The following is a 24740-nucleotide window of genomic DNA, read 5'->3' as shown; positions in this document are numbered from 1 at the left end:
ATGGATAAACAACCAAGCTCACTACATACATGTGATGGGTGACCTTACAGTCACCTAAGTGAAATAATGCGTGGAAGAATTTCTACACAATTTGTTCCTCAATAAATGAGTAAGGAAGCTAACAATGATTTACTTAAAACAAAAACAAAAACACAACTTTCTTTTCAAGGAAGATAAAAGCCTGTAAAAAGAAAAAAAAGCCTGTTATTGCTTCCCATTCAAATGGAAGGAGGTATTCATTTATTTAAATATTCCCAAGTGGATGCCTAACAAGAGGTATCAAAACTCATTTCTCTACTACCTAAGATAATCTTCCAAAATGCATGTGTGTGTATATATATATACACACACATACACACACAAACACACACATATGTGTAATATATATGTATATAAACACATTCAAGTACCTATAGACATATATATTGAACTACTTAAAATAAACACTATTCAAAATGCCTTTTAGAGGGCTGTTAACCTATTGATTATCCCTCCCAAAATAAGTTCATTCTCCTACTGAAACAATTTTTCTGAAGTGGTACAGGGGGAGAAAAAAAAAAACAGAACAAGAGAGACTGTACCACAGTGGTTAAACACACAAACCCGGGAATCAAAAGTTTGCGTTGAATCATTTGGTAGTTTTGTGATCTGGGAAAGTTACCTAAAACTCTCCTTACTTCAATTTCCTCATCTGTGAAAGTGTTAGCTACAATTATATTTGAGGGGATGGGGATATACACAGGCATATCTCATTTTATTGTGCTTTACTTTATTGTCCTTTGCAAATAATTGTTTTTTTACATATTGACGGTTTGTGGTAATCCTGCATGGAGCAAGTCCATCTTTCCAACAGCATTTGCTCACTTTGTGTCTCTGTGTCACATTTTGGTAATTCTCACAATATTTCAAAATTTTTCCTTATTACTGATTTGTTACGGTGATCTGTGATCAGTGATCTTTGATGTTACTACTATGACTTGCTGAAGGTTCAGATAATGGTTAATTTTTTTTAGCAATAAAGTATTTTTTAATTAAGGTATGTGTATTTTTTAGACATAATGCTATTGCACTCTTAACAGACACTATAGTTCAGTGTAAACATAATTTTTTTTTAATGATCACCTGTATTCTCTGAATTCATATATAATTTTCTGTACCTTTTTCTGGAATTTTACTTTATTTTTTATACAGCAGGTTCTTATTAGTTATCTATTTTATACATATTAGTGTATATATGTCAATCCCAATCTCCCAATTCATCCCACCACCATAAACGTAATTTTAATATGGATAAATTAAAATTAATTCAATAGAATATCAAAAAAATTCCTGTGACTTGCTTTATTGTGATGTTCACTTTATTGTGGTAGTCTGAAATGGAACTTGCAATATAATACCTCCAAAGCATACCTGTACATATTTCCTTTCAGATAAATGTTATGTATTATTCATAACAGGAACTATCTTTGGCAATAGAAAAGTGATTTTTTTCTTTGTATTTCTCAATAGTCCCCAAATTTTCTACAGTAAATATATATTAATCACACTTATGGGGGGAGTTCCCTGGTGGAGTTCCAGTGGCTAAGACTCTGTGCTCCCAATGCACGGGGCCCAGGTTCAATCCCTGGTCAGGGAACTAGATCCCACATGGTGCAACTAATAGAGCCCACATGCCACAACTAAACAGCCCACATGCCACAACCGAAAAACAATCCCGCATGCTGCAACTAAGACCCAGTGCAGCCAAATTAAAAAAAAAAAAATGATACTTACAGGACAAACTGATTTTAAAAACATTACATGGAAGACAAAATGCCCAACACACAATCAAAAATCATCCATCATGCTAAGAACCAAAAAAATCACTACTTGAATGAGAAAAAGACAATTAACAGATGCCAACACTGATATGAATCAGACATTGGAATTATCTGACAAAGACTGTAAAGCAGCCATCATAAAAATTTTCCATCCATCAATTACAAATTCTCTTGAAACAGACAAAATTCAACCCAAGAAATAGAAAATATAAAAAAAAACAACCAAAAAGAAATTACAGAGCTGAAAACTACAATAAGAAAGAAAACCAAAAACTTATTAGATGGGCTCAATAGTAGGAATTATGGAGAACAGAATCAGTGAACTTGAGGACAGATCAACAGAATTCACCCAATATGAACAAAAAAGAAAAATCACTGAAAACAACAAGGTCTCGTAGATGGATGGGACAATAATGAAAGATCTAGATCCATATCATTTTGAGCCCCATGAAAAGAAGAGAAAAAGAGTAGAGTTGAAGAGTATTCAACAAATGGCTGAAAACTTCCAAATTTGGAGAAAGATGTAAAGCTACAGATTATAGTGAGCAAACCACAAACAGGTAAACCCACAGAAGTTACACCTTGACATACATATTTGAAACGAAAGACAAAGAAAAATCCTGAAAGCAACCACATCGAAAGGATGCATTACCTATAGGGAACACCAACTCAAATGACAGCAGTTTTCTAATCTGAAACCACAAAGGTCTGAAGAAAGTAACAAAAAATTTTTCAAGTGCTGAAAGAAAAGAACTGTTAACCATGAATTCTGTATCTGACAAAATTATCTTTCAGGAATGAAGCGGAAATAAAGACACAGCAGACAAAGGAAAACTAGAAGAATTTGTCACTACCAGATGTATCCTTCAAGAATGGCTATGGAAGTTCTTCAATTGATAAAACAAGGACTCTTGGAACATCAGGAAAGAAGAAAGCACAATGAGAAAAGCAAAAATATGGGTAAATACAATAGACTACCTTTCTACTCAAGAGGTTTTAAAACCATAACAGATGAATGGAATAAAAATTATACAGGCATAAAAAACTGGAGTTCATCAAAATTAAAAACCTCTGTGTATCAAAAGACACTATCAACAGAGTGAAAAAGCAATCCCTCAGAACAGGAGAAAATATTTGCAAACCATTTATCTGAAAAGGGACTGATATCCAGAATATATAAAGAACTCCTTCAACTTAACAAAAACAAACAACCTGATTAAAAAATGGACAAAGGACTTGAAAAGAGACATTCCTACAAAGAAGATATAAAAAAGGACAATAAGTACATGAAAAGATGCTCAACATCACTATTCATTAGGAAAATACAAGTCAAAACCACAATGAGAAACCATTTCACACCCATCAGGATAGCTATTTCATCTCCAAAAAAATCCAAAAAACAAACAAAGAAAAAAAAAGAAAATACAAGTGATGGTGAGGATATGGAGCAGTTAGAACCCTCATACATTGCTAGTGAGACTATAAAATGGTATAGCTGCTATCAAAAATGATATGGCAATTCCTCAAAAACTTAAACACAGAATTACCCTATGACCCAAAAATTCCTATTCCCAAAATGAAAGCAGTGACTAAAACAGATATTTATACACTATGTTCAAGCAGCATTATTCACAATATCCAAAAAGGGGAAGCAACCCAAGCGCCCACAAACAGATAAATGGATAAACAAAATGTGCAATAAGTCTAGAATGTTATTCAGACTTTAGAAACAAGTTCTGACAACTGCTACAGCACAGATGAACCTTGAAGACATGCTAAGTGAAACAAGTCAGTTACAAAAGTAAAATATTCTATGACTCCATTTATGCGAGGTACCTAGAGTAGTCAAATTCATAGAAACAGAAAGTAAAATGGTGGTTGCCGGGGCTGAGGAAAACGGGTTTGGAAAGTTAGTGTATAATGGGTACAGTTTTAGCTGGGGAAGATGGAAAAGTTCTGGAGAACAATGGTGACAATGGTTGAACAACAATGTGAATGTACTTTATACCACAGAACTATACACCTAAAAATGATTAAAATAAGTTTTATGTCATGTATATTTTACCACAATAACAAAAATATTAACACCATCAGAAAAGCTGCCCAATGTATGTAGAAGAAATAGTCAAGAGAACAATATTTACAAAGTGGGAAGGTAAAGGGATCTAAGTGGAAGAATAGTTTCCCCACTTCACTCAAATTGATAAAATGCTTATACCCATAGACTGTGGTAAATTACATATGTTATTTTAGTATCTACAAAGTGATATATTGAAAAAACACTATAAATACTTCAAGATGAAATCCTAACAAATGTTCGAGTAACCCATAGGAAAGCAAGAAAAGAGAAAAAGAGAAATGAGAATGAGAACAAACAGAAAACAAAAAGTAAAATGGCAGACTTAAGCCCTAAAATATTAATAATTACTGTAAACATAAATATTTAATACACCAACACAGATTAACAGCATGAACTAAAAAAAAAAAAAGACCCCACTATAAGTTCTCTATAATTAGATCACTTAAAATAAGACACATTGAAAGTAAAATGATGGAAAAATGTACAGGTAAAATAAAAGCAAGAGTTGCTATATTACTATTAGATAGACTTAAGAGCAAAGACAATTGCTAGAGACAAAAGAGGGACATTAGATAATGATAAAAGGATCTATCCACCAGAAATACATAACAATCCTAAATGTGTACACCCAAACAACAGGGCCCCAAAGTATATGAAGCAAAAACTGATAGAGCTGAAAGAAAAAATAGATAAATTCAAAATTATAGTGGGAACTTTAAGACTCCTATCTCAGAAACTCACAGAAATACTAAACAGAAAATGAGGAAAGATTTACAAGTTCTGAACAAAACAAACAGAAGAATCTAATTGACATATATAGAACATTCCACCAAAGAACAGCCAAATACACATTTTTTTCAAGCATCCATGGAACATTCACCAAGATAGACCATATCCAAATCCCAGACTATAAAACAAACTTCAACAAATTTAAAAGTACTGAAATCATAAGGGTATGTTCTCTGACCATAATGGACTCTAACGAGAAATCAATAACAGAAAGACAATTGGTAAATCTTAAAACACTTGGAAATGAAACAACACACTTCTAAATAATTCATGAGTCAAAATGTAAGTCTCAATGTAAAGTTAAAAAAAAGAAGCACAGAACTGAGTGAAAATGAAAAGGCAACATATCAAAAGATGCAGAATATGGCTAAAGATGGGTTAAGAGGGAAAAGTATAGCATTAAATGCTTACTCTAGGAAACAGGGAAAGTCTCAGATCAATCATCTTAAATTCCTTCCTCAAGAAGCTAGAAAAACAGGAACAAAATAAACCCAAAGCAATCAGAAAAAAAGAATAAAAATAAGAGCAAAAATCAATGAAATTTAAAACAAGGCCATAAGGGGAAAAAAAATCAATGAAACAAAAAGCTAACCTTTGAAAAAATTAATAGAAATGATAACGCTTTAACAAGACTGACAAAACAAAGAAGAGTTAAGACACAAATTCAAGTCTCAAGAATAAAAGAGAATATCACTATTCTACAGCCATCAAAAGGGTAACTAGGTAATAATGCAAACAAGTTTATGCTGCTATGTTAGACAAATTAGAAGAAATGAACCCACTTACTACCAAAATCCAACCAAAATAATATAAATAAGATGTATAACCCTATAACCATTTAAAATGAATTCATAATTTAAAATCTCCAAAAAAAATAAATCCCATGCTGAGATGTTTTCACTAGAGAATTCTACCAAATATTAATACCAATACTTCACAAACTCTTCCAAAGAACAGAAGAGTAGGGAACATTTCCTACCCCATACTATGAGGCCAGTATTATTCAACTACTGAAACAAGACAAAGATATCACAAGAAAACTACAGACCAATATCTCTCATGAACTTAGACACAAACATTCTCAACACATCAAAAACCTCAGTTTCAGCAATTCTTGAAAAACATTATACACCATAACCTACTGAGATTTATTCCAGCTATGCAAGGCTGGTTCAACATTAAAAAAATCAGTAAGCTACCATCTTAACATGCTACGGAAAAAATCATATGATCATATAAATTGACCCAGAAAAAAGAATTTGAAAATATCCAGCACCCATTCATGGTAAAAACTCACAGTAAACTAGGAAGAGAGGTGATCAACCTCAACTTGATAAAGAGCATCTATCCACTCTCCCCCCAAAACAGCTACTGTTAACATCATATTTAATGGCAAAACACATTTAAATGTTTTCCACCTAAGACAAGGAACAAAGCAAGGATGTCTGCTCTCACCACTCTCATTCAATATAGTACTAGAAGTTCTAGCCACTGCAATATGACAAGAAAAAGAAATAAAAGTCATACAGATCAGAAAGAAAGAAAAAAACAGCCCCTATTTGCAGTTGACATGATTGTCTATGTAGAAAATCCCAAGGAATCTGTAAAAAGTCTCTTAAAACTAAAAGGTAAGTTTAGCAAGGTCACAGGATATAAGACCAACATACAAAAATCAATCAGCATTTCTATATACTAACAAGGAACATGTGGAAACTTAAAAACATAACATTTACAAAACTGCTCCAAATAAAACAAAACCAAAAAAAGTACAAATTAAACAATAGGCATACAGGATTGATATACTAAAAATTACAAAATGCTGATTAAAGCAATCAAAGAACTAAATAAATGGAAACATACCATGTCAATATAGTAAAGATGTCAGTTCTCCCAAAACTGATCTATAGGTTTAATGCAATTCCTATGAAAATTTCAACAAAGTTTTTGTAGACATGGACAAGCTTGTTCTAAAATTTATACATAAAGACATGTCTTAGAATAGCTAAAAACATACTGAAAAGAGAATCACTCTACCCAATATTAAGGCTTACTATGTAGCTACGGTTATCAAGAGTGTGATATCAGCAAATGGAGACATACAGACCAACAGAATACAATAAAGAACCCAGAAGTAAACCCACACATATATGCCCAATTAATTTTTTATCAAAGTGCAAAAGCAATTCAATGGAAGAAAGATATTTGCCTTTCCAACAAATGGTGTTAGAGTAATCGGATATTCCTGGGCAAAAATATGAACCTCAATCTAAACCATATCTTTTATAAAAAAGAAAACAAAATGGATCATGGACTTAACTGTAAAACATAAAAATACAAAACTTTTGGAAACAATCATAGGAGAAAATCTTTGTGATCCAGGCTAGGCAAAGAGTTCTTAGACTTGCCTCTAAAAGCACAACCTATAGAAGAAAATATTAATAACTTAAGCCTCATAAAAATTAAAAACTTTTGCTCTGTGAAAGACCCTGTTAAAAGGAGAAAAAGACAAGCTACAGAATAGGAGAAAATATTTGCAAACCACATTATCAGATAGAGGACTAATATTTAGAATACATAAAGAACTCTTAAAACTCAATAATAAACAAACAATCCTACTGGAAAATGGGCAAAAGAGATGAACAGACATTTCACCCAAGAGGATATACAGATAGCAAATTAGCACATAAAAAGTTTCAATATCATCAATCATTAGGAAAAATGCATAACAAAACCACAATGAGATATCACTAGGCATCTAGTGATCACTAGGCAATGAGAATTGCTAAAATAAAAAATGGTTAGTAGTGAGGACATAGGGAATCAGGATCACTCATGAATTGTTAGTGAGAATGTAAAAGGATACAGCTATTCTAGAAAATAGATCGGCAGTTTCTTATAAAACTCAATATGTAATTACTACACGATCCAGCAGTTGCACTCTTGGACATTTATCTGACAGAAATGAAAACTTATGTTCACACAAAAACATAAACACAAATGTTCATAGCAGCTTTTTTTCATAATAGCTAAAACTGGAAATTACCCAAATGTTCTCTGATGAGTGAATGATTAAACAAACTGTAGTATATCCATACCATGGAATACTACCCAGCAACGAAAAGGTACAAAGTATTGATACAAGCAAGAACTTGAATAAATCTTGAGGGAATTGTGTTCAGTGACAAATGCTATTCCGAAAGGTTACATGCTGTATGAACTATTTATAATAGCCAGGACATGGAAGCAACCTAAGTCTCCATCGACAGATGAATGGATAAAGAAGATGTGGCACATATATACAATGGAATATTACTCAGCCATAAAAAGAAACGAAATTGAATTATTTGTAGTGAGGTGGATGGACCTAGAGACTGTCATACAGAGTGAAGTCAGTCAGAAAAAGAAAAACAAATACTGTATGCTAACACATATATATATATGGAATCTAAAAAAAAAATGGTTCTGAAGCTCCTAGGGACAGGACAGGAATAAAGACGCAGATGTAAAGAATGGACTTGAGGACACGGGGAGGGGGAAGGGTAAGCTGGGATGAAGTGAGAAAGTGGCATGGACCTATATACACTACCAAATGTAAAATAGATAGCTAGTAGGAAGCAGCTGCATAGCACAGGGAGATCAGCTCAGTGCTTTCTGACCACCTAGGGGGGTGGGATAGGGAGGGTGGGAGGGAGGGAGACGCAACAGGGAGGGGATATGGAGATATATGTATACGTATAGCTGATTCACTTTGTTATACAGCAGCAACTAACACAGCAATGTAAAGCAATTATACTCCAGTAAAGACGTTGACCAAAAAAAAAAGGTTACAAGCTGTATGAGTCCATTTATATAGTCTTTTGGAAATGACAAAATGAAGAACAGATTAGTGGTTGCCAGAGGTTAAAGATGGAGAAAGGTGGGTTTAGTTATAAAAGGACAACACAAGGGATCCTGGGAGTAATGAAATTGTTCTGTATCTTTACTGTGGTGATGATTATACAAATCTACCCATGTGATAAAACCGCATAGATTTAAATAAACACCATACACACACACACACACACACACACACACACACACAGAGTGTATGTAGAACTGGTGAAATCTGAATAAATGAACTATATCAATGAAATTGACTCCTAGTTGTGATATCACGAGATATTGCCATATATCTGGAAAAATAGGTGAAAGAAACATCTCTATTATTTCTTACAACTAAATATGAATCTACAATTATCTCAAAATAAGAAGTTTAATTGGAAAATCTGAGAGATAAATCAATATTTAGGTAGATAGACATGGATGGAAGAGAGGTATGGTTCTACTATTATACAAGTATCTTAACTGTGAACCCAGTGTAGTGGGCTATACCTACAAAGAAGACTTAAAAGAATTGAGAGGGATATCTCTAGGTCTTTCCCTTAGCTAGAGACAGATACATGAAAGAGAAGAATTTTAAAAGTAACACTGAATGTTACAACAATGAACACAGAGTGAATACAGAAAATCTCCTGGAGTAATGTCTCACCCATAGGTTTTCTACAGCTACCACCCACAATCTTGTGTAGGATCTTTTCACACTATAATAATCAGACATGCATTTAAATGCTTTCCAACTTTCAACACAAGTATAGCCAAAAGAGGAGATGTTAAGTCACGAACTCATGAAGAATGAAGCTAAAGTATAAGGAAACGTTTTCTTTCCTACAGTGAAAAATAGGAAATAAAAGCATGAAGACCCTGTTTCTCAAGTAGTAAATGAGCATTTAATCTGCTCCAAATCCTCCAAAGCCATTTTTAAAGATGCAGGTTTATGCAGTGTATCAGTCAGCTCAGGATATCATAACAGAATTCCATATACTAGATGGCTTAAACAACAGAAATGTATTTTCTCACAGTTCTGGAGGCTGAGTCCAAGATTAAGTTGCCAACAGAGTTGGTTTCTAAGCGAAGCATCTCTCCTTGGCTTATATATAGATAGCCACCTTCTCACTGTGAACTCATATGGTCTTTTCTCTGTTCACATGTGCTCCCATTTGTCTCCTCCTCTTCATATGAGAACACCAGTCCTATAGAACTATGGATCCACCTTTATGACCTCATTTAACCTTAATTACTACCTTAAAGGTCTTAACTCCATTCACCGTCACACTGGGGGTTAGGGCTTCAATCTATGAATTTTGGAGAGATATAATTCAGTCCAACACCCCATGACTAGCCAGTCCTGGAGTATATTAAGTTTTGTATGGGTGCACGTATATATGTGTGTATTATATGCACTGGAATGGAACAAGTAAAGTATTTGCATGAGAATTCCAGTTCTATCAGTTTTCTCAACAAAAAAAAAATGTGGATAATATCTATTCTCACTGTATAGTTATGAGAATTAAATGAGATAACCTATGTAAACTGCCTAGAATATAGTAAATGATTACTCAATAATGGGCCTCTGCCTTTCCACTTCCTCCCCCCGCAAAAATTAATTAAATATTACTCAAATTGAAACATATCTAAAAAATCATGGGAACTGGATTCTGTCCCAGATCCACCTAGCTCTTTGACCTTTTAAGCAAGTCACTCTACCAGAGTCTGCTTCTGCAATGGTCAATGAAAGAGTTTCCTCGTTTACTAAAATACTATGTATCTATGCATATCACTCTCCTGATTACACAGTAGTCTTCTCTTATCCTCAGGGGATACATTCCAAGACTCCCAGGCATGCCTGAAACCTCAAATTAGTACCGAATCCCATACATACTCTATTTTTCCCATATATAGATACCTATTTATAAATTAGGCACAGTAAGAAATTAACAACAACATTTATTATATGTTCTATAATAAAATAGAACAATTATAACGATATACTGTAATAAACATTACATGAATGTAGTCTCTCTCAAAATATCTTTCTGCAAAATGTAACGCCTTTTCCATCTCAACTAAGCACTATCACACACTGTGGTCATAACTTTTGCAGTTTGAGGTGCAACAGCAAAACTATCATGAATTTCTTTTTCCTTCACAATTTCACAGATAGAAGATTCGTTCTTACTGTAGATCTTAGTAATCTCTGCATATGATTTTTTTCATCCCCTTTTAAGTAGGAAACTTTCACCTTTTCACTTAAAGTAAGCACTTTACAGCTTCTCTGGAATATCCGAATTGCCAACATCACTACTCTTGCGCTTTGGAGCCATTATTAAGTAAAATAAGGCTTACTTGAACACAAGCACTGTGATAGTGCAACAGTCAATCTGTCGACCAAGGTAGGACCACTAAGTGATGGCAGGATACGTTGGACAAAGGTATGGTTCATGCCTGGGCGGGATGGAGCAGGATTTCATCACACTACTCTGAAAGGTGTACAATTCTTAAAACTCATGAATTGCTTATTTCTGGAATTTTCTGCTTAATATTTTTTGTTTGTTTGTTTGTGGTACGCGGGCCTCTCACTGTTGTGGCCTCTCCCATTGCGGAGCACAGGCTCCTGGACGCGCAGGCTCAGAGGCCATGGCTCACGGGCCTAGCCACTCCGCGGCATGTGGGATCTTCCCGGACGGGGGCACGAACCTGTGTCCCCTGCATCGGCAGGCAGACTCTCAACCACTGAGCCACCAGGGAAGCCCCGCTTAATATATTTGAGCCATGGTCAACCGAGAGCAACTGAAATCGTGGAAAGTGAAGCCGTGGATAAGGGGGAACTACTATAACATCAAATACTGATGCTACAAAAAGATAATTTAACTTTCTATAAAGCTTTAGTAAAAGAGAATTACAGTATAAAATTTCAAAATCACTTTCATACACTCTCATTCTTTCAACTCTTCCAAAACTATCCTCTAATTTGAAAAATTAGTACAATGTGTCCGTAGATTAATTTTATCATCTTATTTCTATATCATTAATGCCTTATTGTCCAGCTACATTGTACTTTCTTTTATATTTCTTTCTGTCCCCCCGCAATGTTCATTGTTTTACTCACAAAATCATGTAATCACTGGAACACCTAAAAGCATACTCCAAATCCCATTGAGATGTGATTAGACATATGGAGAAGTTATCCATACATTTTACCTGATAACAACTATTTTTTATTTAGCCCACAACTGAAATGTACTGCAGGTGATTTCAAGATAACACACCTACCATACATACATTGGCATAGTCAAACAATGAGCCATAACCAACATCCATATTCAGTATCTTTGGTTTAAAATTAAGATAATGGTGGTCAGAATCAAAATATATTGTCGGGATATTTGGACCATTCGATGAAAGACAATTTACCATGTAGACCCTAAGGGAAAAACTTCAAAGTACTTGCCCTTTCTCCCATGCTTTCCCTAACCACTAGTATTCTAATATTATCTAATATTTACTTGTAAATGAATAATACATGCAGTAGGCAGTTACTCTGATGCCCCCAAGAAATCTCACCTTCTAATATTGGTGCCCTTTTATAGCCCACTCCCACACTAAATCTAGACTGACTCACGTGATTAGCACTGGCCATTGGAACGTTAGCAAACATGAAGAACAGAGAGGTTTAATAAGTATTGGCAGGTGAGGCCTGTCCTCTGGGAATGCTCCCTCATGGAACCCATCTGCCATGCTGTGGAGAAGTTCAAGCTAATGAAATGGAGAAGTTGGGGTGGGGGGAGACATGGACACAGATACACACATACACACACAGATGCCCAGCTATCCACCAGCTGTTCCAGCCATCCCAGCTGAGGTACCAGACTTATGAGTTAAAAAGATACCTTGGACATTATAGCCAACAGGTGACACATGGAGCAGTCCCCAACAAGCCCTGCCCAAATTTTAGAATCAAGAGCAAATAAATGTTTCAGCAACTAAGTTTTGGAGTGAAGCAGTAGGCAACTACAACAACACATGTAAACCAATTAGAACAGTTCCTGTTAGGTAGTAAGCAACCAAGAAATGTCATCAGTAATACCTGACAATAATCGCTCTAAGTTCCATCACCTGCCCCCACCGAGGTACTGTTTGGAGTATTTGAGCTGCTCTTAAAGGCATTCTCTCATTTCCCTAATGGCTAGTAAAGAGATAGGGAGCAAAGCAACCAAAAGACCTCTTTATTTTCCCCTGCTTCTTCCTAATTTATCCCTGTCAGGTTTTTTTGTTGCTGTTGTTTTGGCTTTTGGGTCTTTTTTTTTGGCTCTGTCAATAATGTTTGCCTGGTTTCCCTAGAGTGGCTAATCAATGATCCAGACCAATTCAAGCCTTTGGTAGTGCTGTGTATTCTCAGTTAACTGTAGGCACCCCCTTCAACCTACCCCAGACCACAGGTAAATAATTAAGAGTTCAATAGGGGCTTCCCTAGTGGCACAGTGGTTGAGAGTCCGCCTGCCAATGCACGGGACACGGGTTCATGCCCCAGTCCAGGAAAATCCCACATGCCGCGGAGCAGCTGGGCCCGTGAGCCATGGCCACTGAGCCTGCGCGTCCAGAGGCTGTGCTCCACAACGGGAGAGGCCACAACAGTGAGAGGCCCACGTACCGGAAAAAAAAAAAAAAAAAGGGTTCAGTAGGACAGACTCCTCACTAAAGGTCAAAAGTTTATACTCATTAATTTGTAATTCTTTTCTACCTGACAGAATCTTTAGGCAAAGGGCATAGGAACCAATTACCTCTTGTTCAGAATAAATTAAGCAGCATTGAAATCATACCTGCTACTTTTCCTCTAAGACTTTACTGATTCTAATTATATAAATATCTTATTCTTTTAACACCCATGACCCTTTGCTCATACTTCACTCATGATATTTATCTTAAGCTAGCCTGAATTGACAGTAATTGGTAACTTAACTTTCTACTAGAGAGACATTAAGAAAAGGGGAATCTTACTCATTGTTGTATCCCTTAAATTAAGCTCCTACTACATTGCTCTACTACTCATATAGCAAAAATATCTGGTCCTGGTCAGGAACCAATTTGTCCATAACTAATCTCTTCAATTCTCACCCCCATTTTTATTAAGAAATAATGACTCACCCAGAGTTACAATGCAATCGGTGACAAAGTTAATGAATGCTACATGTCTTAGTACTAACATTTAACAATTATTTGACTTAAGAATGATTTTATTTTTGTAGAAACAGTAAGATGATTCTTAAGTAAAAGAAAGGTATTATTTACATTCCTTATTTCTTTTTTCTTCTACTTTCAGGCTTGAGAAAGCCTGCGTTTTAGGTCCAGGGTAAGATCTAGTTAAGCCAGATGCCAGGCAAATAACATCAAAGGCAAAGCAGGCCTGGTAGTAACCACAGTTAACTGTAGAGCTCAGAATTCACCTAAATGGGGCAATCACTACTCAGCTCTAGAAATCTATTCTCAAGCAGGAACAGGAACCAGGTAGAGCCAACTCCTCTGATTTCTCAAGTGATGCTAGAAATCGAGACTTCTTAAACATGAAGTTTTCCTATTTTTAAATGGTGGCAAGTAATCACTAAATGCTCCAAATACACTACGAGCAAGCAATATATATCTGTCAGTTGGATTCAGCCCAAGAGCCTCCTGCTACTGCAGGCTCATAGTTAAAAATCTCTGTACATAATTGATGGTGGACTAAGGGAACTATTCTCCTTTCCTATCACCCCTCACCCCTGGGGAAAAGAGAAAGAAATAACAAGGACCACGAAAAGCAGCTACATAACAATACAGGGAGTACCTGTACTGAAAAAAAACTTTGTTAGCAATTTTAGATACAGAACCTTTTATAGCATAAAAATATATGGGGAGAATTTTTTTTCTTTTTAAAATTTTTTCCTCAAACTTTGCACACACAAAAAAAGAATATTCAAATACATGTAATAGTTATAATTCTACAAACTTTTCTCGCCTTAACCCAACTAATGAAAATGCTCAGTAATAAACATGAGACTAATGATTCACCATGCACACAGAAAAACAAGGTACAAAATACTAATAGTGTTATTATATTTGCACTGGTCTATCTACATATTGTCACTTGACTCTTGTGACCAACAGCACTGAACCAGCTGGACACATGGTTGAACTCCATGACCAGGGAACCCTGGTCTATCTAACAAACCACTGTGGACTCGATCCTATGACCTGAACCTCCTTAATATCATGCTATCAATAACTAAGGTGACCAGTCACTAGTAATCATATATTAGTCCAAAAGCATTTCTTCAATACTTTTATGAAAGATTTGACATTATTTAACAAAGTCGTTAAGGCTTTTCCTTTTATTTAAAAATAGGAATTTATAGAAAACACTTGAATTCCATCTCTAAACCTGCTTAGCCTGCTAGAAGCCTTTATGAATTTAAAATAAAATTTTTGATATAATCAATCTTGGTAGACAGGCCTTCGGAGTTCAAAACATTCTCTCAAATAGTTATTAGTAAGGGAGTTCCTATAGCAATAGAATTAGTAGGCAATTTAATGACAATAAAATTATATATTATATGGCGAGACTACTAATTTATTGAACACTTACTATGTGCCAGATACTGTGCTGAATATGTTCAGGGGGTTCTCATTAACCTTAAAAACGACCATATGTGGCTTCCCTGGTGGCGCTGTGGTTGAGAGTCCGCCTGCCGATGCAGGGGACACGGGTTCGTGCCCCGGTCCGGAAAGATCCCACATGCTGTGGAGCGGCTAGGCCCGTGAGCCATGGCCGCTGAGCCTGTGCTCAGCTACGGGAGGGGCCACAACAGTGACAGGCCCGCATACCGCAAAAAAAAAACAAAAAAAAAACAAAAAAAAAAAACACACGACCGTATGAGGGAGACACCATTATTGTCCCCATTTTACAGATGGGGAAACTGACCTTTCCAAGATCACACAGCTAGTTAGTAGCAGAGTCAGGATTCCAACCCAAATCTTGTCTAACTTCAGAATTTGCACGCTTAACCACTACACTGTATTGCCTCCAGTGACTTTGGGTTGATATCTAAGATAAAGAAAAGAGGGAAATTTGTACTTCTCAGTGGCAAATTTAAAAAACATACTAGAAATGGAGGATACCTTTTAGAACAGGTACAATTCTCATATACACAGTCACACAAATAATATTTTTATTCCCAAATACAAACAATAATGATGAAAATCTCAAATGGACTTCTCAGAAACATAATTTTTCCTATATACTCACTCATGTTTATTATTAAAAATTTAATGGGAACACTATGTGTTTTCTGCTCAATTCTGCCGTGAAGCTAAAATTGCTCTACAAAATAAATTCTACCTTTAAAAATATTTAAAACTGCAATATACTAAATATGCCTAATTCAATTTAGTTAATAACTGGCATAAGCCTATATTCTTTCATAATGAAAAGTTGCACTTTATCGTAACCACAGGAACCTTAATACTTAAGTGATTTTTTCAAAAAGGCTTGAAGGTGTGTAAACAGTGCAGTATATTTTAAATTTTTAACACCCTCAGAACACCTTCAGAAAAGTCTGCAATACACAGATGTGAAATGATAAGTTGGTATGAAATCAGACCAAAAAATTGAACTCACAATGAATAACATAAAAGGAATACAACACCCCTAAACCATGGCTGACCTAAGTAAGACTAACTTTACTTTTCCATCAAAAGATGTAGCCTTAAGTCAAAAATGTCCTAATTCGTTAAGTCCTTTTTAAATCTTCCAAAGATTATCAAAAAAACAAAAAACAAATGAAAACAAAACCCACGAAAAAACAAAAAAACCTGCAATTGTCTAGAGTGATTGTCAACACAGAAACCAAATCTTTCTTCTTCTGATACTCACCAAGGTTGTCAACATTCTAAAGGAAAATTAAGACAGATATGAGGGATCTATAAAGCAAATTTTACCTACTATTACTTCTTCCCATCAACATTTTCCTCTCACCAAGGTCCAGCTTTATAAATACATACCTAAGTTCACTTATGAAGAGAACAAGGGGGAGGTACTATATATAGAAAAGTCATTTGTCATATATATTCCGCAGTAGACTGTCAAAATTAATTTTCAAATAGAATACTGTATTTGCCACCAACAAAGTGTTAAAGGGAAGCACACTATTAATTTTGTTTTGCTCCAATATTGTGCTTAGAAAGCTTCAACTTACAGAAGAATTACACTAATATTAATAAATGGGAATTCTACGGCACAAGTTACAAATATTGTTGGACTATGAGCCCTTAACCACACCTGTAATTAACAGAACTTTCCTTTCTCGCTGACCCACGTTTTCAAAAGTGATCCAAAGACTTCTCTGCATCGCAATGCTTTCAACAGGCAGAAGCTGGGATTTGCAGTGCAACAAAAACAAAGCATTCTGACCAATGCATGTTGCGAATGATATTAACACAATACTCATTTAAATGCTTGTATTCCAAGCTTCTCACTAGTCATCTAGCTTCAACAGGGAACACAACCAGGTTAATACAGACTACGACTGCCTTGGTAGCTGCAAGCTCAGCTGAATCCCAGGACGCCACCTCAATTTGGAAGGGGCAGAACCATATCCGGTTCTCACTGGATACACATTTTCCCATGCTTCCCATCTTTAAAACTTTACATCTTCCCAGAGGAGCAATAAATATACCAAGCCGCCAGAGAGTGTGCCTGTAGGGAAGATGAGTGATCAAATTAAATCCCTATGCACAGAACCATAAGCTTCAAAACTTTTCACAACGAGTAACAGCTGAAAGAACGAGGCATGTTTTCCCACTTCTTTCCAGGAGTCAGCTTCCCCCAAAACACCGGTCTTGACTTACTGGTTAGTTGGCGGAGCGGTCAGCGGGATGGCCACCTCTTCCTCCTCGTATTCTGGTCCATCCAGAGAGTCACCTTCGTCCACTGTTCCCAGGCCCGCGCCCAAAGGGGGCAGCTGAGGAGGCGGCGGCAAAGGAGGGAATCCGCCGCCTGCCCCGAAGGTCTCAGCAGGCAACGAAGTGGTCCCCTTGGTGAAAGCCATCTCCCCGCCAGGTCCGGCGGCGGCAGCACCAGCCACGCCAGCAGCAGCACCTCCCCCTGACAGTCCGGCTCCCCCCAGTGCCCCCACCACAGACCCGGGTCCCAGGAACCCTGACCCCAAAGCGGCTCCGCCACCCAGAGTCCCGGCCACTCCAGCCTCCGCCAGCCCAGGAAAGGGGGCGGCTGCCACAGACAGGGCGGCGGGTATCTTCACCCGACACACTGCCGGATAGGCACTGGAGCCCGCGGCCCCGCCGCCTCCTGCTGCCCCGGCGGTGACCGGGCCGCCCTCCTCACTGCCGGCCTCGGCCGCCATCATGTTGAAGCCCGCTCTACTCTGCCCTACCCTGCCCGCCCGGGAGCCCCGGGGGCCACCAGGCCCGGGCTCCGAGCCGCCCCACCCAGGCGCGTCCCCTCTTCAGCTCCCCAGGCGGAGGAAACAACAACAAAAGGAGAGAGCCCGCCGCCGCGCCCCCTCTTCGGGCCACAGCCCAGGCTCGGGAGCTACCCGGGTTACGGGAAGAGAAGTGGGCAAAAAAACCAACGCCTGCACAAACGCCGCCCAAATCTTCACCTTACACACCCACACTCACGCACACACACATGCACAGAAGCGAAAAACTTCCTGGCTGCACTCAAGAGGAAGGGAAGCACAGGGGAAGCGGCTGGGGCGGCTGCTGCTCCTTCAGCCACCGCCACGGCCACCGCCGCCACCGCTTCTTCACCACCCCAGTTCCGGCCACCCCCACCGCAGCCACCGCCGGTGCCGCTGCTGGGGCTGGGGCCACTGCAGCCGCTTCATCCTCCACGGGGTTGAGACGCGAGGGGTGGGGAGAAAAGAGGAAGGGGGGCGGGGTAGTGGGAAAACGGACTGAACTGCTCGCAACCTGGAGCGCTCAGTGAAATCGACGAGAGAGAAAGGAAGGCGGGGCACGGGAGGAGGAGCAGAGGGAAGGAAGGGCGGGGGAGGAGGAGGGAGAGGGCAGCTTCTGCGCAGGCGCCTTCCCGGCGCGGGGGTTGGGGGGCTGGGCCTGGAGAAGGAAAAGGAAGAGTCGGGAGGGAAGGAAGCGGCGGGGACGCGCGGTGCGCGGCCGCGCTCGCTGTCCCGCTCCGGGTGGAGCGCGTGGCGGCGCGGCCGCATCTCTCGTGCGCCGGCCTCCCTGGGCTTTGTTTGAAGGGCCGGTGAGGCGGAGGAGGGGAGGAGTGGGTCCAGTGCGCGCGGCCGCTCAGCGCGGTGAAAACAGGAGAGACGGGAGAGACAAGCAGGGGTTGACGAGGGAGGACCGGGGAGAGGGAAAGGAAGATGCCGCGAAGCCAGTTCCTTGCTTCCTGACCGGTAGAACAAACACCCGTGGCCGGCGGCGCAGAAACCAGACATTCAAGGCCCTCGGAGGTGGGGGGTTGGAGGGGGCGGCCCGCTTGGAAGGTCGAGACCGTACTGTTACTGTTTCCGTTTTCTTTTCATAGTATAAATTACTATATGACTCTTACAAGCTAAAAAATAAAATGAAATTTTAAAAACTGGGTTCTGAAACTCAAAGCGAGATGGATAAGGGGGGGGGCCATATGGGGAGGGCTAAGAATTTTAGTAGAAATAGTGGTTGTTTGAAGTCAGATTTCTACCACCGTACACGTTTTGTTTTCTTCTCCCACTCTCTCCCTCTATTCCCTTTCTCTTTTTCTTTCTCTTTCACACACACTACCTTGCCATTGTAAGTCTGTTGGGTAACTAATAAGGTGTGGAGAGGAGAGGTGCCCCAGACATCACTAATCAACGCCCTTTTGTCCTCGTTTGTGTGCAAAACACGGCAGGGCATACTCCACGATGTACATGTGAATGCACAGAGCACTTTCAACTGGCAGATGTCAAGGTCCCAAAGTGTCAGTTACAATTATGTATGGTTTCAAAAATTATCAATAAACTGAAATTTCACTCTTAATATATAGCCGAACAGAATGGTTTTGTTTTGTCTTTTCTACTGGAATATGTATAAACATAGGTGGAGGAATCGTTCCCATTTTTTGAAATTCCAGTATCTGATTTGCCCTTTTGGATTAATATATTATTCTTATATTTTGCATTCTCCCAGGAGGAATCCCACATTAAATACCATTAAATATTGATCTTTGAGATCAGTATTTTCTCTGCTAAGGATAGGCAAACCAACAAGAAGCACATTAAGGATGGGAAGGGTCTGAAATAGAGGCCAAGGGAAAAAGGAAAAGACCAGTAAACGAGGTGGCAAGGTGCACACAAGACATTTTCCTTTAGAAATGTCTATTTCCATAACCCTATTTGCCAAATCAGTGACAATGTGATTACCAGTAATCCTAAGGACTCCTTCATTCTGCTCACCTCTTATGCAGTGTACTACCTGGGAGAGTGAAGATGGACTGACTAATCGCAAGAGTGGTCTCAGACCAGCAATATCCTAGGAACTTGTTAGAAATGCAAATTCTTGGACCCCTCCAGCCCTAGACCTTCTGAATCAGAAAATGCAGTAATCTGTGTTTTAACGCGCCCTCCAAGATTTGCACATTTAAGTTTAAGAACCACTATATTATAGTACGCTAAACAAGAAAATGGTATGCAACACCATCATCAGCCTTTGAAAGTAGGACATTGGACTGGTAGGTAATCACCAGCTCTGGGTTATCACTGATATTTTCTAAGTGCTCACACACCATAGGTATTCTTCCTGAGATTCCAGGTAAGATTCACTACTCTAATTTGTGGAATTATGTCCTTCCCCTTTTTTGAAAATTCTTTAGCATCTAAAGGCCAATATTTAATGTAGTCCAACATCAATTACATACTGATTTATATTGTTTTCTAGTTACTACAAAGGTATACTGCAGATACAACCTGTAGTCTATCCTACTGCCTAGCCCAATACTATGCATCCTTGCCAACTGCTTTGAACAGGTCTCCATTCTTTTAACAAATCCTGGATTAGATCAGCTCACATCTTTAGACATCAATTGCTCAACCAGTGGGATCTACTATGTCTATTTGTGTATCAACCTAATACCAATACCTTACATTATATTCAGTCTTAGAGTAGTGTTGTCATTTTCATCTAAAGAGATTACCAAATATTTTTGATGAGATATTTTCAAATTTTTTTATATACTCCATTTATTGGATGGATCTAGGCCTTGATCTTTACTATTCTTTGTGTATTTCCTTAATCTCAAATCAGTCTTCTATCTTCACTGACTTTAAATTTTTTCCAAAAGGGCTAAATGTTTTACCTCCTTTATTTTTGTCTATTGCCTTTTTTCTTTCTCTATTCACCTTGACCTGCCCATCTCTCATTTACAGTCTCTATAGTCTCAAGTTTTTGTTTTTGTTTTTCTGCTAATTTCTCTCTCAGTTTCTTCTGTGTTTCCCTTTCCTTTTCTTCCAAGCCCCTGAATTTCCTGACATAGATACACTCCTTGAAGTTTCATGAGTCAAAAACTGAAGAAAATTTTAAAAGAACAAATACCTATGAAATATTTATTTGGAGAGGGGCATTACAGGGTTTCTGCAGGGACTGGTGTTAGATGTGGTGTTATGTAACATTAGTTAACAAAGGGAAGTAAACAGTCTGTTAATTAAATTCACAGATAATATTAAACAGGGAGGCACTGAAAAACAGTATACAAAAGAAAAGAGGAAAATTCAAAATAGCTTTTACTTTTAGTAAAACAATTTTTGATATCTGTGATTTAAGAAAAGTTATTCCAGATATGGAATTAAACATAGTATTTAATGAAGAATAAACAATCAGAAATGCTGGGCAAAGACACAGGTAAAAGAACCTGAACACAATTTTTTAAAAAATGAATTTGGCTCATTCTGATTTTATTGGCCACTCAAATATGAATGTAATACATTCCAAAACATTTTGCAGTTTTGATAACTCAATATGTGAAAAGGTAACTCTGACTCAGTAATACAATTTTAGAGAAACTCAAGGAATTTAGATCAAATATCTGAGTAGTTTCTGAAGGGAAAACTAAGCAAGAAGTCATGATGAGTATTATTGTGTTTCATGCCCTAGTGCATACTCAGCTAAACAAATAGGCTTCCAAGTTTCTCTAAAGAGTGTCAAAAGGTTTCATTGACCTCAGAATTTTGAAAAGAAGCCTTTACTCCTAACCCCTAATATCCTTACTGCATTTGTTGACCTCATCTTAAAATTTTCAAGAGCACAAATTTCCTTATTAGGGAGATGTTTTGAGCAAATAACATTGAGGAGATATAGGTTAGTGGAAATTATTTTGATGAAAAAGTAAATAGCTCTGCAGAGGTTACAGTATGTGGTATAATAACTAAGCTTGATGAAAATTATAAACACCATGGAGAAATTATAGTACAATCTCTGAGGCAGTAAAATAAACTTCAAAGAAAATTATTGGGAGCCCTCTTAAAACATTTAAACTTACATATGGTTAAAGGAGCTTAGATCAATTAGATCTAAATATCCCTTCTCTTGAAAGAAGAGTAGAAAAATATCTGTATTTTTTATTATTTAGGTTATTTTTATCCTTTGGTCTTTATTTTGCTGATTTTTCATTATTCTATATCAGAAATTTTTCCCCTTCATCAATTCTAGTCTGTTTTTCTTTGCCTACTAGTTTCCTCTAACCAGGAATAGTTCTATTTTTCCTTTCTGCACCAGGTTCCTTTACATGATAGTGCTCCATGCTAGAAGTAAGAGAGAAAAGGAAGTGGAATGGTTTCAGGGCAAGGGAAATGGGGGACTCAAGGTGGTATAAGCCTCCAGTTCACATTCTCTTCATCATTACACTCCCATTCTTTGCCTCTGTCTGTAACAATTTAAATACCACCTGAAACACCGTCATGGAATCCAACTAACCTTTGGCCTCTTCACCTTAGGAATCTTGCAAAGTCTCTGAATTCAGGTTGCATTCTTGGGTCTACCTGAGAATCTCCCAGTAACCCATTCATCTCTGAATTTAGTTAGTACATCAAATACACAAACCTTTTTAATAGGCTTTAAAGTAACTATACAATGAAAGGGTTAAATAGAGCCTTGAGATAATTACAGATAAAATAAGGTGAGTTTTATGTACATCAAAAGAAATTGTGAGTAATGTAACTTTACCTAACTAAAACTACCTTTCTAAGATATTTCTAACTATAATTATTTCTTAATTCACATTTTTGAAGAACTCAATTTCACTTGTTATCTTAACACAACTTTTTAATATTTTAACTTTCTCTTCATTCTTTAATTGTGAAAATAACAATGAAATATAACATGTAGTACAGCAGTAACTTCCAGATTTCTGGATTTTACAGACTACTAAACCTTCCACAAAATTGAGAGACTACTGAATTATGAATTTTGTGAAGTGAGGAGTATTTTGTTATTATTAACTATCATTTCCTACAACTCTATTTCATAAAAGGAAAAGACATTTCTAGCAGAAATAGTGAAAAGTGGGGTCGGGGAATAGGGGACAGGGAGAGAGAAAGGAAGGGAGAGAGGGAAAAAGCAAAAAGAAAGGGGGAGGAAATAATTTCAGCAAAAAAGCAAAAGTCTTTTGAATTACATAAATTTAGCTTCATGAAATGTGCATGGTATATTATATCCTTCTTTTTCATTTTTCCATGGATTTTTAAAAATTGGCATTGGTTTGCAGACCAGGTATCCTAGTTTGGGTTTTCCCAGAAGCAGACTCTGAAACTAAGACTTGAGTGTTAAGTTGTTTATTTGGGAGGTGATCCTAGGAAATTTCAGAAGGAGAGTAGGGAAGGGAAGGAAGTTAATACAAGATGTGTTAAGGATCTGGTCACTGCTAAGAGCAGCTGGGGCTCGATCCTACCGGGGAGCTCTGGGAGATAGCACAGAACTCCTCTGAGAGCTGACACACCTGAAGGACACTGAAACTGGTTTTTATTCTTGAGCTCCTGTTTGTCATTGGTTGAGGGCTGCTTCTGAAAGCATCTCCTTTCCAACACCTCCAGACTGCCCTGTGTGCAGCCTGAGCATCTCCCCTGGCTAGAGAAAGCCCACAGGTAGAAAGGAACTGGTGTTTGCAGTGAGAGACCACTGCCTGCATAGAACAGATGAATGCCAAAGGGTAGGGGCTTCGCACTACTTACACCAGGGTTTGAGAACCCCTGTGATGAAGAATTTATTTCTGTTAAATATAGGCATGTTGTTTGTTATACTGGAGTCATTTTGTATTTCAGTTATCCTATTCTATGACCTAACTAAGGCTATTTAGCACAAATGGCTAAGAAGCTTATTCAGTGTTAGTCATGGTGTGGCTGGGATGAGAACCCATTTCCCAGACATGAATATTATCACTGGAGCAATGCTGACCAGAGGGAGTGACTTTCTAGGACTATTTATTGCTTGATTCAAATATATTTTGTCTTTTTTTTAACATGTATTTTCAGCTAAATAATAGGATAGAAGCAAAAGTGGTTATGCATTGGACATAAAATAGCTCATTGACGACCAAATGGGAAAAATTCAAGAAAAACTATCATGAGTATTACAGTGGCATTTGTGAAGAAATAATCTGATAATATGTTTTGTTTTGTTAAAAGTTGTACAAAATTCATGCCTTATATTTGTATTGATAGAAACTTTTAAAGTTGTCAAAGTGTTCTCTTGTGCACTGTCTCTTTCACAACTCTGAAAAAGTATGACAATATTATTATCTTCAACAGACAGATCTGTAAGCTTTTGAGTTCCAAAGGTGTGGTCAATTCACCTTAAGTGATGAAGGTTTATTATAAGGATTTCTGGGGAAGTAAGGTAGGAGAAACAAACTGTCCCCCAACGAAACATCTAGTCTCATAGGGAACTGTAGGATCACTAACAGCCATGCTTGTGGTCATGTCTGAAGAATGGGGACCATGTTATTATCTCCTTTCGCGGTGCCACCATTCCCATGGCTCAGGAGCCCTGTTACTCCTTCGTTCTATTTCTCTGCTCAACACAGCCACTGATTCTGATTCTGCCCCCAGTATCAACCACCCCCAACCACCTCTCTCTCCACACCTCTCTATCTCAGGATTCCTGCTTACTCATGGCTTCCATTACATCTTTCCTTCCACTTACAAATA

At 37.9% G+C, this 24740-nt stretch overlaps 1 protein-coding gene across 1 annotated transcript in view; it reads right to left on the bottom strand.

Moving 5' to 3' along the window:
• Positions 1 to 18565, bottom strand: part of RASA1 (RAS p21 protein activator 1) — a 108855-nt gene extending 90290 nt beyond the window's left edge. Inside the window, exon 1 of the mRNA XM_060295986.2 lies at positions 17446 to 18565. Within this exon, the coding sequence (XP_060151969.1) occupies positions 17446 to 17963 (518 nt within the window). The 5' untranslated portion in view covers positions 17964 to 18565. The remainder of the gene's footprint in view (positions 1 to 17445) is intronic.
• Between the last annotated feature and the right edge of the window lie 6175 nt (positions 18566 to 24740).

This window comes from Globicephala melas, chromosome 3 (genome assembly GCF_963455315.2).
Source record: "Globicephala melas chromosome 3, mGloMel1.2, whole genome shotgun sequence".
NCBI classification, from domain to species: Eukaryota; Metazoa; Chordata; class Mammalia; order Artiodactyla; family Delphinidae; genus Globicephala; species Globicephala melas.
Note: the sequence above shows the minus strand (reverse complement) of the source record. Positions and strands in the feature narration are given on the sequence as shown.